The 16,405-nt window shown below is 36.9% G+C and overlaps 1 protein-coding gene across 1 annotated transcript in view; it reads right to left on the bottom strand.

Moving 5' to 3' along the window:
* The window catches only part of Wdpcp (WD repeat containing planar cell polarity effector), a 268,385-nt gene that overhangs the window by 63,254 nt on the left and 188,726 nt on the right, over positions 1–16,405 (bottom strand). The window contains exon 14 of the mRNA XM_051200567.1: positions 2,257–2,359. Coding sequence (XP_051056524.1) covers positions 2,257–2,359 — 103 coding nt within the window. The remainder of the gene's footprint in view (positions 1–2,256; positions 2,360–16,405) is intronic.

The raw sequence follows: 16,405 nt of genomic DNA, 5'->3' as shown, positions 1-16,405 counted from the left end.
GAAGAGCAGAGTCACCATATGGGTTGTACTATACTGCAGACTGATATCAATCTGCCTGCTCAGCATTATAACCCAAACGACAGTCACAGTCTTCCTTGAAGGGAAATTTTACAGGATGCCCACACTTCTCATGCAATACAAACAACATATTCCATATTTAATAAATAATGGGAAACCCTAATGAAGTAGAAATTGATGTATAATAAAAAAAATTAGTAACACCTGTATTTTATTGGTGTTGTAGCTTATCACTCAAGAATTTTTCTTACAACAAATATACACCATGTTTTAATTTGAAAGGCACTATTAATAGCTAACCATTACTAAACTTATTCTTTTCCAGCCACTGTCCAAAGCATGAATTAATTAAATCCTAATCTGGTCTATAATATGACCACATAGTTATATATATGTGTATGTATGTATATGTATACATATAACTATATAACTGTAGTTATATAAACTATAACTGTAATCCAGTACCTGTTAAGAATGTGTTGTAAACAGGAAAACTGGGCACAGAATAGGTCAATTCCTTACCTGTGGTCTTGCTAGCAACCAGTTAAGTGTCAAAGTCCAAATTCAGCTCAGTCACCATGCTGTGCTACAAACCAAACCAGCCATTCTCACAAACCTTCCAGGTTTATTCTTGTATTTAACAAAACCTGACACATTAATTATTTAAACAATAGATGACTACAGATTGAGGATGCCTGAAATAATCAAGCAGCATAAAAATGAACAAATCCTCTAAAGGTCAACAAAATAGACACTGTCTCAATTTACATTATGACTTTATTATAAAAGAGCTATTAAGTTTTGGCTTATAGGATTTGTTTAAATACAGAATATCATCCTTTGTATTTCATTTATTTTAGCTCCTCTTGTAATACTAATAATCAATATAAATTTTAGCTTATGTACTGAGAAGCAAGAAGAAATGCAAGACACAAAATATTTTATTCTTTACTGCTACCATCTAATTCTTATTGAGGTTAATTTTCTGTTTCATATGCATTAACCACATGGCTGTGTTAGATCAAGTTAAAACTGACTCTTTCTCCCCTACTTAAACTCTACAAAGTCAGAATCTCTAAATGGTTTGTCCTGGTACTGAGGCTTTGTCCCCTTCAGTATTACACCCTGAGGATTAGAATTGATGGTGGTTGGGTTTAAGAGAAGCTGAGATGTGGTGCCTTATATGACTCACTGCAGAAGACTTTCACGCACTTCCAAAGTGGGAATCTTCTAAAACTTTAGGAATTACAGACATGTGAAACCAAGTTTCCTATAGTCCTGGGGGCCTTTTCCGTAGTTTATATGAATAGAGCAACTAAGAGGAATAAGAATTTTGATGTCCAAATGTCAATACTGGCACTTTCAGCAGCATTAGACAAGCTGGGTTTAGAAGCAAAGTACATGCAGACATATTTTCATTTTGTTTTGCAAAATATAAACCCTTTCATTTTGTTACAATATAAAGTTTGAATGGACTTTAAGAACTTTGGGTCTAAACAATGACATTAGCAGCTATGAAAAAAAGCACACACATGAACCCTGAAATACCCTGTTAAGAGAGAATTATTTTAATATATGACACATCTCATGAGATGAGCAATGGGAAGCAGTACGATGGTGCAATGGGTAAAGAAAGGTGCCAGCTGCCAAAACTGACCATGTGAGTCTAAGCACTGTGGTCCACACACAGCAGAAGAAGAGAAATGACTCTCACAAGCTGTCTTCTATCCTCCATACATGTGTTTTTGTGTACACATGCATGTACACATGTATGCACATTAATAATGACAATAATAAATAAAAGAAATGCAAATAAAAAAGAGGAACATGGTTTTACATTCTGCTAAACAATGACCTTGGCTATTGCTACTTATTAATTTATTTTAAAATTGCATCTTGTTTCAGAATATTCTACTATTTCTCAAGGCTTAAAAACTCTTACTTTTAAATATACTGTGTTCTACAAAGAGTAATTAAAATAAATCAATTATGCCATTTAAACACAATAGAAATGACATTAAGAATCCCCTAAACCAAAGCACTTTTAAGAACATTTTATTTTTCTTCATGTGTGTCTCTTCATGTTTTGCCTGCATGTCTGTATGAGGCCGTCAGATTTGGAGTTACTTACTGACAGTTATGAACTGTCTTCTGGAAGAGCAGTCAGTGCTCTTAATCACTGAGCCATCTCTGCAGCCCCCAAACCAAAGCTCTTTAACAAAATGCATTAGCCCTTACCGATTCCAGAGGACACCGACGTGACATCAATGTCACATGCTCTTCTTCTTGCCACTTCAGCCAGGGCCAGTTCACCCATATCCAGGGCAAGGTAATGAATATCCTTTGGAAATAAAGAAGACAAAGGATTGATTAAAAAGTAATCTCGACAAAGTTACAAAGTGGAGTCTAAGAGGAAGAAAGTTCAGAAGACAAAATAGATATGGCTAATGAGTATTCTTCTTTTCTGTTTTAAATTTATCAGGCAGAGGCTGATTTTTCTTAGAGAACAGAGTTGTAACTATTTTAAGCCATAAGGCAAAGGAGCGTATTTATAATAATCAACAATCAGTTTTATTAAAAATAAAAACCTTAGAAAAAAATTTAAAAAATAAAAATCTTAGTGCCTTTATGTGTGTGTGTATTTGAGGATTTAGTGGCTAAGGGAGTCCCTCTTCTCTCTCTCTCTCTCTTTCTCTCTCTCTCTCTCTCTCTCTCTCTCTCTCTCATTCCCTCCTCCCTCTCTCTCCTCCCTCTCTCTCTCTCTCTCTCTCTCTCTCTCTCTCTCTCTCTCTCTCTCCTCTCTCTGTGGTCCAGGCTGGTTTCAAACTCTCAAACTCAAATGATCTATTCTGCCTTTCAAATATCTGGTCCTACCAATTCATGTCTTTGCACTGTCTCAAAGAGAGCTTGACAATAATATTAATACTACAATTTTTTAAACTCAGTTTACAAATAATATAGATGAGTTACAATTCCAGTCTCAATTTTTTTAATGTAGTAAAGAGACAGATAGGCCAACTGTTAATTATTAAAAACTGTGATGTATGTTAATGGAAGGTATTTGCACACACTGGAGCTGAGGGAAGGAGATGGTCTTCATCTGAATGCTGGAGGGTTTCTGAGACTTGCACTGGGAGAAGAGGCAGCATAGGAATGATGTCTGTGCATATGTATGCGAAGCTTGAAGCACTCTGAGGGGAAGGCGGGTCTGTCCAGTGCGAGAAGTGCTGGGTAAAGGAGCGGAAATTACAGAGTAAGCACAGCAAACACAGCAATGAAGAGTTCTGTGCAGAATGGTCCCCGGAAGAAAAACTCTACAGCCATAAAAATGGAAAAAGAATATAAACTGGTGATCTATAATGAATAAATATAAATGTCCTATAATTATGTAAAGATATTTCATACTATTCAAATAAATGTAAATTGGAAACACTAATTTCTGATTTTTTGAATTATATGAATTTACAGGAAATAAAATGTCATGCTTTGATATATGCACAATATGCAATGAATCATCACATCAGGGAATTAACATGTTGCCTAAGTTTCTAAAAGTTAATAATTGGTTGCTCAGCTCTGGCACACAGGCACATACACTAAGAACACAGTTCATGAAGACTTTAGGTCAGGGGTCAGAAACTATGTTCAACATGCCAGACTAACTTGTGCTGGTACATTCCTCAACTTAAGAACAGCTTCTGCCTTTTTAAATGGTTGAAAGATCTGTGTTCAACTACTGTTCATCAACTTTGAAGGGCTGTGGAATTAGCTCTAGCTGCAGACTTGAAAATGTTTTAACCTAAAATTATAAGGGAGAATTGCTTCTGTGAAGCATACTGTGATAAAATCGCTCTGATGAGAACTAAAAGTGTTTGAACTGCAAGTCATGTCAGGCCTGCACTGTCAAAAGATGTGTTTTTCAAAGTGATAGCTTCATTCCTACACAAATTCCCACAAATATATTCTAATTTCAAACCAGAGCAATGTTTGTCAGGCCTATATGCATGTGCAGAGAAAATTTCCATATTCCAAAATCCATTTGGTGTGCAATTGAGGAGCTTCTACTGGAAATGATTTGCAATGTAATGACATGCTAAAGACATTCTAGCCTTTCAGTTAATAGAATTCTAAAACTGCCTCCCAACCTGTGAATGCACTCAGTGAAAGCCATGTCTCATGGATGTATACTGGCATTTGGCACTACTAGCACATACAGGTGGAGAGCTATTTACAAAGGTTTACAAAGTATGCAAAGTCTCACCATAGATCAGCACCAACAAATCAACCTTTATGATAAATTTGGAGGTTAGGCAACACACTGTTATATCTCCCAGAAAGCTCCATTCTTTTCATATTTGTAAACCTGGATTACAAAAAAATGTACTTATGGAAAGTTTGGGGATAGCTATGTGAGTAGCTTAAGGAGAAAGGGTACTCAGAAACCACTTCAGGCTCCCTTTAAGAAGCATTCCTTATTATCAAAGATGACACTAGCTCAGAGTACAAAGATGGGAAAAGTACCCCAGCAAGTGGGACCAGGAAACAAGTAGGCACAGCTAATTCTACCTGGGAAAAATAGACCTGGAATCAAAACAAGCCAGAAGTTACCAAAAAAGTCACTTCTTATTAAGGGAAAATCCACAAGAAGACATTTCAACTCTAAAAATATATGTACTAAATACAGGAAAATCCAACTTCATAAAACAAATATAACTAGATATCAGGTTACATATGAATGGCAAAACAGCATCAATGGCTGACTTCAATATTCCACTTTCAAAGACAGGTCATCTGGATAAAAATGAGAGAAACACCACAAATCAATTGGACCTAACAGATACCTACAGAACTGTAGTGAGATATTCACTTTGTCTGTACCTGTGGCACTGATCATGCCCATTGGGGTAGGGACAGGGGCAGATGTGACCTGGGGGAACGAGGTCAGGGGAAGGGGCCCCAGAGTGCTCTCTTGCTTGCAGCACGGGGAAAGAAGAGCATCCAGGGCATCCTTGGGGCCAGGAACCTGCTGGTGTTCATCTGTCTCTGTTGTAAGTTATTTCTCCCTGAATAAACATCTATTCAACTTATCTGCTTTTACTGATCCTTATTAAACCACAATACAGAACATTGTACCCAAACAAAAGAATATACTTCTCAGCAGCCCATTGAGTTTTGTGTAAAATAGTTCATATGTTAGGACACATAGCAAGTTTCAATAGTTCCAGTATTCTATTTTACCACAATGGAATGGTAGAAATAAAAAGCAAGAGAAACTACAGAAACTCACTGAGATTATACAATGAACTGCTGAACAATGAATGGGCCATTGAAGAAATCAAGAATGAAATATAAAGTTCCTAGATTTGAATGAAAATAAAACATATCAAAATCTTTGGCATATAATAAAACTAGTCCTAAGAGGAAAGTTTATAGATGTAAGTATCAAAAAAAATCAGAAAATCCAAATAAATAACGTAATGTTATACTTTAATTCATTTGGGAAAACCAGAAGCCAGAACAAACATAAAAGCTATAGATAGGGAGACATAATTAAAGACAAATGTTAATTACATAGAAACAATACAACAGAATAAAAAACACAATATAAAGAACCAATTAAAGAAGAATTGATTTTTTGAAAATAAAAACATAATTAACAATCCTCAATGATAAAATATGAGATGAAAAGGGGAAATATTATAAGAGATACTAAATAACTGTAGATTACTCAACTCTAAATGGGTCATCAATATTAGCCCTTCCAAGGCTCAAGGAATATGAAGGAGAAAGGGGAAAAAGAATGCACAAGCCATGTGATGTGGGGAGGGAAAACACTACCATCTGGGCATGACATGGCCTCGCACCGGACCTGTGTCAGAGATGGGGAGAGTTCATGGCGCCTGTGCATCCTCAGAGAATGACAGGCTTTTAACAGATGCTGGGGGCAAGGGGGGCATTTCTTCAGTAGTGTTAATCCTCTATGTTCTAGTGGTTAGCTCCACACCAGTGCCCACACTGGGACAGGTGGTTCATGGTTAAATTCAATGGGTCATAAAAGTGAAACAAAAAGGAGGGTGAATATGTTCAAAATTCACTGTATGAACTTCTCAAAGAATTAACAAAACATTGTTTAACAAATGAAACAGGCATGAAAGCAAGAGTGGCACTTATATACAGGAGGGGCTGGGCTTGGCAGGGGAGGAAGAGGATGGGGGGGTTAGTGTGGTGAGAATGTACTGTAAGTATACATGTAGGAAATTGCCAAGAATGCTTACTATGTGTCAAATGCTGAGGTGCATTGGCCACAAACCTAATCAAGTTTAACCTCTGTCCCTTCTTACTTACCTAAGCCTTTCCTGTACATAAGCTTCTGTCAGAAAACATATTTCCTTTTCTTAAGAACTATCGCTAGGGAATTCCTACAGCAACACCTTCAGCAAAATGGCAGGATACAAGATTAACTAAATAAAAATTAGTAGTCCATATATAGGTTGCTATCAGATTCTGGCTATTACAAATAATGCTGCTATGAACATATATATATATATATATATATATATATATATATATATATATACGATAAATGGGCTGAGAAAGATATCAGAGAAACATTACCCTTCACAATAGCCACAAACAACATAAAATATCTATCTTGGGGTAACTCTAACCAAACAAGTGAAAGACCTCGTTGTATGACAAGAACTTTGAGTCTTTAAAGAAAGAAATTAAAGAAGATACCAGAAAATGGAAACATCTCCCATGCTCTTGGATAGGTAAGATAAACATAGTAAAAATGGCAATCTTGCCAAAAGAAATCTACAGTTTCAATGCAATCCTCATCAAAATTCCAGCCCAATTCTTCACAGAACTTGAAAGACAATATTCAATTTTATATGGAAAAACAAAAAAACCTATGATAGCCAAAACAACCCTGTATAACAAAGGATCATCTGGGGACAACACAATCCATGACTTCAAGCTCTACTATAGAGCTACAATATTAAAAACAGCTTGGTATTGGCACCAAAGCAGACAGGTAGACCAATGGAACTGAACTGAGGACCCTGATATTAATCCACACACCTATGAACACCTGATTTTTGACAAAGAAGTTAAATTATGCAATGGAAAAAAGAAAGCATCTTCAACAAATGGTGCTGGCACAACTGGATGATGGTGTGCAGAAGACTGCAGATAGACCCATATCTATCAGCATGCACAAAACTCAAATCAAAATGGATCAAAGACTTCAACATAATCCAGCCACACTGAACCTCTTAGAAGAGAAAGTGGGAAGTACCCTTGAATGAATTGGTACAGGAGGCTGCTTCCTGAACATAACACACGTAGCACAGACACTGAGCTCAATAATTAATAAAAGGGATCTCCTCAAACTGAGAAGCTTCTGTAAGGCAAAGGAAACAGTCAACAAGAAAAATGACACCCTACAGACTGGGAAAAGATCTTCACCAACCCCACATCTGACAGAGGGATGATTTCCAAAATATACAAAGACCTCAAGAAGCTAGTCACCAAACCACCAAATAATCCAATTAAAAAGTGGGGCACAGAACTAAACAGAGAATTCTCAATAGAGGAATCTAAAATGGCTGAAAGGCTCTTAAGAAAATGCTCAACATCCTTAGTCATCAGGGAAATGCAAATCAAAACAACTCTGAGATACCACCTTACACCTATCAGAATGGCTAAAATTAGAAACACCAGTGACAGCTTATACTGGAGAGGATGTGGATAGAAAATAACACTCCTCCATTACTGGTGGGAGTGCAAACTCGTACAGCCACTATGGAAATCAGTATGGTGGTTTCTCAGGAAAATGGGAATCGGTCTACGTCAAGATCCAGCAATTCCACTCTTATGCATATACCCAAAAGATATGCATTCATACCACAAGGACATTTGTTCAACTATGTTCATAGCAGCATTATTTGTAATAGCCAGAATCTGATAGCAACCTAGATGCTCTTCAACTGAAAAATGCATAAAGAAAATGTGGTACATTTACACAATGGAGTACTATTCAGCAGAACAAACAATGGAATCTTGAAATTTGCAGGCAAATGGATAGAACTAGAAGAAATCATCCTGAGTGAGGTAACCCAGACACAGAAAGACAAGCATGGTATGTACTCACTCATAAGTACATATTAGACATAGAGCAAAGGATTACCAGCCAACAATCCACAACTCCAGAGAAGCTAGAAAACAAAGAAGACCATACGAGAGACATACATGGTCCCTTGGAGAAGGGGAAAGGGACAAGATCTCCTGAGCAAATTGGGAGCACATGGGTTTGGGGGGAGGCAGGAGGCAGAAGTAGGAGGAAGGGAGGAAGGGAGGGGGGAGTAGTGCAGGAGGGATCAGGAAGACTGAGTCTGGGGAAGAATAGAGAAGGAGAACAAGAAAAGAGATACCATAATAGAAGGAGCCATTATAGGTTTAAAGAGAAATCTGGCACTAGGGAAATGTTGAGGGATCCACAAGGATGAACCCAACTAAGAATCTAAGCAGTAGTGGAGAGGCTTCCTTAAATGCCCTTCCCCTATAATAAGATTGATGACTACCTTAAATGCCATCCTAGAGCCTCCACCTAGTAGCTGATGGAAGCAGAAGCAGATATCCACAGCTAAGCACTGGGCCGAATTCATAGAATCCAGTTGTAGGGAGGGAGGAGTGATGAGCAAAGGAGTCAAGACCAGGCTGGAGAAACTCACAGAAACAGCTGACCTGAGCAAGTGGGAGCTCATGAACCCCAGTCTGACAGCATAGAAACAAACGAACCTGGCCCCCTGATCATAGGTGTCAGTTAGGTTAGGCGGCCTCTGGTAGTGGAACCAGTATTTACCCCTAGTGCATGAATGGGCTTGGGAGCCTGTTCCCTATGGAGGGATACTCTCTCAAACTAGATACAAGGGAGAGAGCCTAGGCCCTGCCCCAAATGAGGTATCAGAGTTTGATGATTCCCCATGGAAGGCCTCACCCTCCCTAGGGAGTAGATGGGGAGTGGGACGGGGGGGGGGGGAGGGATTGGTGGGAGGCATGGGAGGATGGGAGAGAGAGGGAACTGGAATTGGTGTGTAAAATAAGATTGTTTCTAATTTAAATAAAAATTGCTAATAATAATAATAATAATGATAATGATAATAACAAAAGAACTATCCCCAAGTTAGGAACAGTGGCACATGCCTATAATCCCAACACCCATTAGAACCTAGCAAAAGAACAACTTAGATCCAAATTTAAGAGAAGGTAGTTACAAATACAAGAGCAGAAATAAGTTAAACACAGGAGGAATATAAGAACAATAGGTCAGAATAACAAGCTGAAAGTTGGTTATTCTGAAAAGACAAAAATTAACAAACCTATTGCTAGAATAAGAAGAGAGAAGATTTGAAATAAATAAATAAATAAATAAATAAATTATAGCTGATAGTACAGAAACAAAAAGGTTTATATGATAGTATGAGCAACTCCACACCACAATTTTAATAATTGTGAATTTAAGAATTCCTAGAAACACACCTTGGATTCCTGCCCTGACTCCTTTGCGCAATAACTACACGTTAAGATGAAATAAATCTTTTCCTCCTGAAATTGCTTTTGATCATGGTATTCATCACAAGAATAGAAAACAAATTAGGAGAATGTTCATTAGGGACATGGGATTAAATTTTTGTTTGTTTGTTTTGTTGTACCTTTATCCAGTTTGGACATCAGCATAACTTGGCTAGCATGAGTCTGTTAATGTGCCAGTATATTTTCTCGAACAGTTTGAAGAACACTGATGTTAGCAACACCTTAAAGTGAATTTGACAGATCATGGAACTTTGTTGGGAAATGTTTTTTGAGATAGGGTGATGGTTTTAATGAGAATGACCACCATAGGTTCATAAATTTAAATGCTTATTTTGCCCAGGACGTGGGAAGGATTAGGAGCTATGACATTGTTGGAAGACATGTATCACTGGGAGTGGGCTTTGAGGTTTCAAAAGCACACACATTGTCCTGTGTCTCTCCCTCCTTCCCCCCCCCCCCCACACACACATCTACTTCCCCAGCATCATACCTGTCTGCCTGCTGCCATGCTCCCCATCACAATGATAACATGACTGTTGGGACATGTTGGGCTGTAACATGTGGCTGTCAGGAATTGAACCTGGGTCTTCTGAAAGAGGAGCCAGTGCTCTTAACCACAGAGGAATCTCTTTTCTTTTTCTAATAGAAGTTGTCAAAGTACTCTCTAATTACCCTCTGGATTCCAATGGAATCTGTTGTAATGTTTTATTTTTCCATTTCTAGTTTCATTAGTTTGGGTTTATCTCTTTGTTTTGGTCACACTGAATAAAAATTCTTCAAACTTGTTTATTTTTTTTTCTCAATGAACTCTTTAATTCTGTGTATTGTTCTTTCAGTTTGCATTTCATTAACTTATACCCTGTTGCTATTTCTCGCAGACTAATGCTTTTGGGTTTAGCTGCTTCTCAGTATATCATCAGGTTATTTTAAATCTCTCTTGAATTTTGAGTGTAAAAACATTGCTAGCTATAAATTTTCACAGTATAACTATTTTGCTTTATCCCAAAGGCTCTGGTAAGATATACTTTAAATTTCCCTTGATTCAATGAGTATTTTAATTTCTTCCTTCATTTTTTTTTTTTTTTTAACAAATCAGTAACGTGCTGTGAGGGGCTGGAAATCTGCCTATGTGGTTAGGAGAACTTGCTGCTCTAATAGAGGATGTGAGTTTCCTTCCTAGCACCACACACTAGCTCAACAATATCTGCAATTCCAGTTTCAGATGTCTAACCCCCTCTTGTTCGGTGGGTACAGCATGCAATACATACATGTACGCTAAAGACTCATACATGAAACAAAATAAATGTTCTATGAGTCTCCATTTTCAGAAGATTTTATAGTTTTTCTTTCTATTAACTTGTAGTTTTCTTCCACCATTATGAAACACAGGAGGCTGTTTGATGTTGTGTACTTGATAAGGTTTGCCCTTGGCCTAGAAGGTTCTGTCTTTGGAGAAGGCCCCATGGGCGTTGCTGATGCGTATTCTCTACATGCTGCATGGGATAAATGTATATTCTCTATGTACTGCAGGAGATGAGTGTATATTTTCTATAATATGCATTTGGTTGAATGTATATTCTATGTATGGTGTGTGGGATGAATGCATATTCTATATGCGCTGCATGGGATATACCTTTTATCTAAAGACGTAGTTTAAGTAAAGTTTTTATTTTTAGTTTGAATGTCTTACCTACATGTCAAATAATCCACTATTATTATACGAAGACTTATGTGACATTTTATATCTATTAGTGTTGTTTAGAAAATGGTGAGCACCAACATTTGGTATGTATATATTTAGAACTGTTGCATCTTTTTGCTGTTTTTTTTTTTTCTCCTTATTGTATTGGACATTTTTATCTTTTCTAACTTGGTTTGAAGTCTACTATGGGCCAAATAACCCCATGTTTGTTTTTAGCTACTGTTTGTTGATAAATTTACTTCCAGTTTTTTACTTTCAGTCTGTGAGTGTCTTTACCAGTGAATTGAGCTTCTTGATGACACAAAAATAATTAAATCTAGTTATATTTTAATTGGTAAGATGGTATCACTTATATTTATTAAAAATTGCTAATTCTTTTATTCTATTGCTTGTTTTTTTTGGGGGGGGAGTTGGGTTAATGTTCAGTTTTTCTTTCTTCCCTATAATTATTATGTACAGAAATATGATTACATAACAATATAGAATATAGGAGGAATGAATACAAGCTGTTATCACATTACATTAAATATAAGAAATAGAAAACATTTGGAAGAAGATGGTCATAACTTACAGACATGTACCATAGACCTAAGAACACAAATGTGTACACAGAGACACACAAAATGGGACTGTGTAATTGATAAGATAGAAGATAAACTGGAATATCCAAAAGAATCCTTAACTCAAAAGATGAATGAAAGGGGGATGGGTATGAAAAAGACAAAGATGTGATAAAAGTAGCAACTAAATATAATTATATTAATATTTACATTAAAACAGTCAAAAGAGTCTAATAAAGCTGAGGTTGCCCCACTGAAAAGTAAGACTCAGACACACTTTAAGACAGAGAGTAGTTTGGAAAGAACGACGCCCAAATTCCCAAATATTGTCTATAAATGTTTGTTTTCATTTAAATGGACTTGGTTATAAAAAAAAAAAGACAGAGAGTAGATATAAAAGAACAGAAAAAGATAAATTCAAACACTAACCAAAAAACAGCAGAATTGTCAATATTCAAAAGACAAGTGTTATTTTATGATAGTCACTGGTTTCAAAACATTGATGTAAAATCTGAACAATGAATTCAGAAGTGCAGAAATCTAGAATGAAATCTTGAAGTAGTTACTAGAAAAAGTAATGTGAAAACAGGCAATATTATCAAGCAGATGTAGTTACAGACTACTATCCAGTGACAACCCTGTTCACATTTTCTTCAAGCACACATGGAGGGTAGCAAGGCAGACTATATGCTGAACCATAAAACAACCAAAAAATACAAATAGACCTGAAAATATGTTTTGAACAAAGGAATTAAGAAAGATATCAAGTTGTAAAGGCACCTGAAAAACCAGCTACTACTTAGTATTGGACAGCTCACTTTTAAATATCTTATGGATTAAACAGCACACTTTAAAATAGCCTGTGTATAAAACATTAGAAAATGTTTTGAGATAAATGAAAATAAAAATAAGACACTCCAAAGCAAGACATGCTATAGAATACAGTATAGATATAGCCATATCATATAGTGTAGATATAGACACAACAGTATCTATAAGGAAATTTCTCGATTTAAATACCATAGTAGCTTGAATGTAATTCCCCTCCCCACCCATAATCTCATAGGGAGTGGCACTATTAGGATGTGTGGCTTTGTAGGTGTGGGTGTGGCCTTGTTAGAGAAAGTGTGTCACTGCTGGGTGGGTTTTGAGATTTCCTATGCTCAGGATACTGCCCAGTGTCTCAGTTGACTTCCTGTTGCCTGTAAGATGTAGGATTCTCAACTACTCCTTCAACATCATGTCTGCCTGCCTGCCACCATATAAATTAAAAGCCATAACTGGATCAGTAGGCAGCAGGAAGAGATACACTGTGCATGAATTGAGCATCTGAAACTTTAAAGTCCAATCCTGAGTAATACACTTACTCTAATAAGGCCACAGCCATGCCAACAAAGCCACACCCCTCACAGTGCCCTCTTCCAGGTGACTCGGGGTTGAGTCAAGTTAACAATAAAACTACAGCTATTAAGAAGGAAACTTTTAAGGGCTGAAGATATGAATTAGTGCAGAGAGCATGCCTGACAAACAAGAGGTCCTAGGTTCTATTCCCAGTACTTTAAACCAAAGCAGAAAGTATGTTTTTAAAAGTTCAGGGACATTTTATCATATTTTTAAGAGGATTATTAGATGAAATCTAGGATACAGAATTTAAAAGAATAACTTTAAACTACAAATAATTCAAGGAGTTTGAAGAAGACAAAAAAAGCTCAATGAACTTAAAGTGAATAAATGCTTGAGTGATGCCCGGCAAAACACAAAGATAAGGCTAAATGAAATGATGAGGACAACCCAGGATTTGACACCCAATTCAATAAAGAAGTAGAAATGTTTAAAAAAGCTCAAGATGAAGGGAAGACAGAATTAAAAGACTACACAAACCTACAAGATTACTGAAGGGAAAGCCTTCCAGGAAAAATAGATCAAGTAGAAGATAGAACATGAGGACTCAAAGATAAAGCAGAAGATTTAGACTATATGAGCAATGAATATGAAAAAATGAAAAAGCATAGGAAAGGAATATGTAGGAACTGTGGGATACTATGAAAAGACCAAACATTCAAATTTTATGCAGAGCCGAGAAAAGAATCCCAAGTCAATGACACAGACTAGATCTTCAATAAGATCATAGGAGAAAATTTCTCTAAAGTAAGAAGATACATCCATTCAGATACAAAATCACGGAAAGCACCAAATAGACAAGAACATAAAAAGAAATTCCCCGTGGCCTATCAGTTAAAGCAGTAACGATACAAAACAAAGTGCAGGAGAAAAAACACAAGTCATATATAAAAGAAAACTCACTCAAATGATCATTGAAAGCCAAAATAGCCCCAAGCAATGCACTCCAATTTCTAATAGACCATGGGTGCCAAACTAGACTACTGTACCCAGCAAAGCTATCTGCCATAGTTGATGATACAAACAGGCTAAAATAATTCACATCCAGGAGACTAACCCTAATGAGAACACTGGAAACAGTACTTCAGACTTAAAAGAGGAATAAGCACAGCCAGGGAACTGTAGAAAGAAAACAAAGGAAGCTGTAATTACTAAAACATAAAGTAAATCAAGAAGAGAAAAAAACCACCTGTCATCAACACATACCTTTTAATAATATTGTCAATTGCCTCAATTCCCAATCAAAACAAACACATTGGCTGAATGCATTAAGAAAAATCTATCTTTCCTTTGTGTATGAAACCTCATTTTAGCTTTAAAGACACACGCCACCTTAAAGTGAAAGGCCAAAAGAAGTACTGCAATGAACTAGGATGGAGAAGCAAGCAGGCATTAGTATCCAAAAATAGACTTAAAACTAAACTAATCAGAAGAGATAAGGGAACCATTAACCAGGAAGACATAAATATCCTAAACATGTGCAGCTAATTCTTTTGTACTCAATTTCTTAAGAAGTTTCCTGCTGGAATTAAAGACAGATTTAATATTAAACAATTAGTGGTATGTGATTTCAATACCTCACTTTCTCGAATCGACAGGGTCATCTTAAAAATCAAACACAGAAAAAAAAATCAAAATTAAATGTCCCACATCAAACATAAAATTATGTTCATTGCTACTTCATAATTGTAATTTTCCTACTGGTATAAATAGTAATGTATATATCCTGTGTTTTCTGATGGTCTTAGTTGACTTCTATGAAAGGGTAATTTGACCCCAAAGAGGTTATGACCCCACAGGTTTAGAACCAGTCTGCTAAAGGAACATAGCAATAAAATGATCCTAATGACATTCTGCTATAGTCATAGATCAATGTTTTAATCAGCCACCATAAAAGAAGCTTCCTATGCTGTAGACAGGAACAGATACTGAGACCCACAGCTATGCAATGTGCCGTGAGTGAAAGACCTTGGGACACTCAGTCCTCAAGGAGATGTCTCCATCAAATCCCTCCCCTCACAGGTCAGTAGATTTTGCAGCAGCAAAGGAAAGATTGTAAGCGCCAGTGCAGATGTAAAGCACCAGGGAAACAAGGCCTTTTAGACACAACAGGGCAGTCTAAGAGAGTCACCAAACAATATATGCTATTGCTCTTGCCCTCGGTTGCCTCCCAGAGTTTGAAAGTAAGTCACTATTGCTAAAGACTCCATAGACTTTGGACACAGGATTCTATGATCTCATGGCCAGCCTGGTCTACATAGCAAGTTCTAGACCAGCCAGTATCAGAGTCTCTGTCTCTCTCTCTGCCTCTCAGATCCTAGCACCCTATTTGGCAGCCCCCAGCCACCTACAAATCCATCTCCAAGAGATTTGATTCCCTCTTCTGGCCTCTGGGACACACACACACACACACACACACACACACACACACACACACACTAAATCTTTAAAATATTAAGTCATGAGGGCCCACCCTCATGAATGGATTAGTATTCTCCTAAAAGACTGTCCCTTTGGACATTATAACCACTGATGTATAAGCATCCTTGTCATCTTCCTTTGTATTTTGCATATATCCTACTTCTAATTATTTCATTTGATTACTTATTTGATTTTTTTAAAAAATTAGCACTTTGTTATGCTTACTATTTATTGTTCTAAAGGAACAACATTCAGATTATTCAGGTAAAGTTGCTCAAATTCAAGACTACAGATAAGGTGCTTTAACAGAAAATGATTATTTTCACAGCTGGAAGATGGGAACCAAGCTAGCAGCAGGCATGGCTTGGCCAGAGGCCTCTCGGACCTGTAAGTTGGCTACAGTCTTGATGTATCCGTTATGACTTTTTCTCTGCACTCATCTCTCTGATGCTTGTTCTCCTGACAACAACAGCCAAAGACAGCATATTGGATGATAACCTAGCCCATTGGCCTTGTACCTTAATTTCCCACCTTGGTGGTTAGAAATTACACACATGAATTTTGTAGAAGAAAAAGATACAGTTCAGTCCATAGCATATGCATTTCTATTTTTCTGCTGAATATCCTTAAATTCTTAATATTCACAACCCAATTTTCTTTAACATAACTGTGGCTGACCCAGTTTCTACTTATGATTTTTCTCCGC

This window comes from Phodopus roborovskii, unplaced genomic scaffold (assembly GCF_943737965.1).
Source record: "Phodopus roborovskii unplaced genomic scaffold, PHOROB, whole genome shotgun sequence".
Taxonomy (NCBI): domain Eukaryota; kingdom Metazoa; phylum Chordata; class Mammalia; order Rodentia; family Cricetidae; genus Phodopus; species Phodopus roborovskii.
The sequence above is the reverse complement of the archived record's forward strand: the minus strand, read 5'-3'. Positions and strand labels throughout refer to the sequence as shown.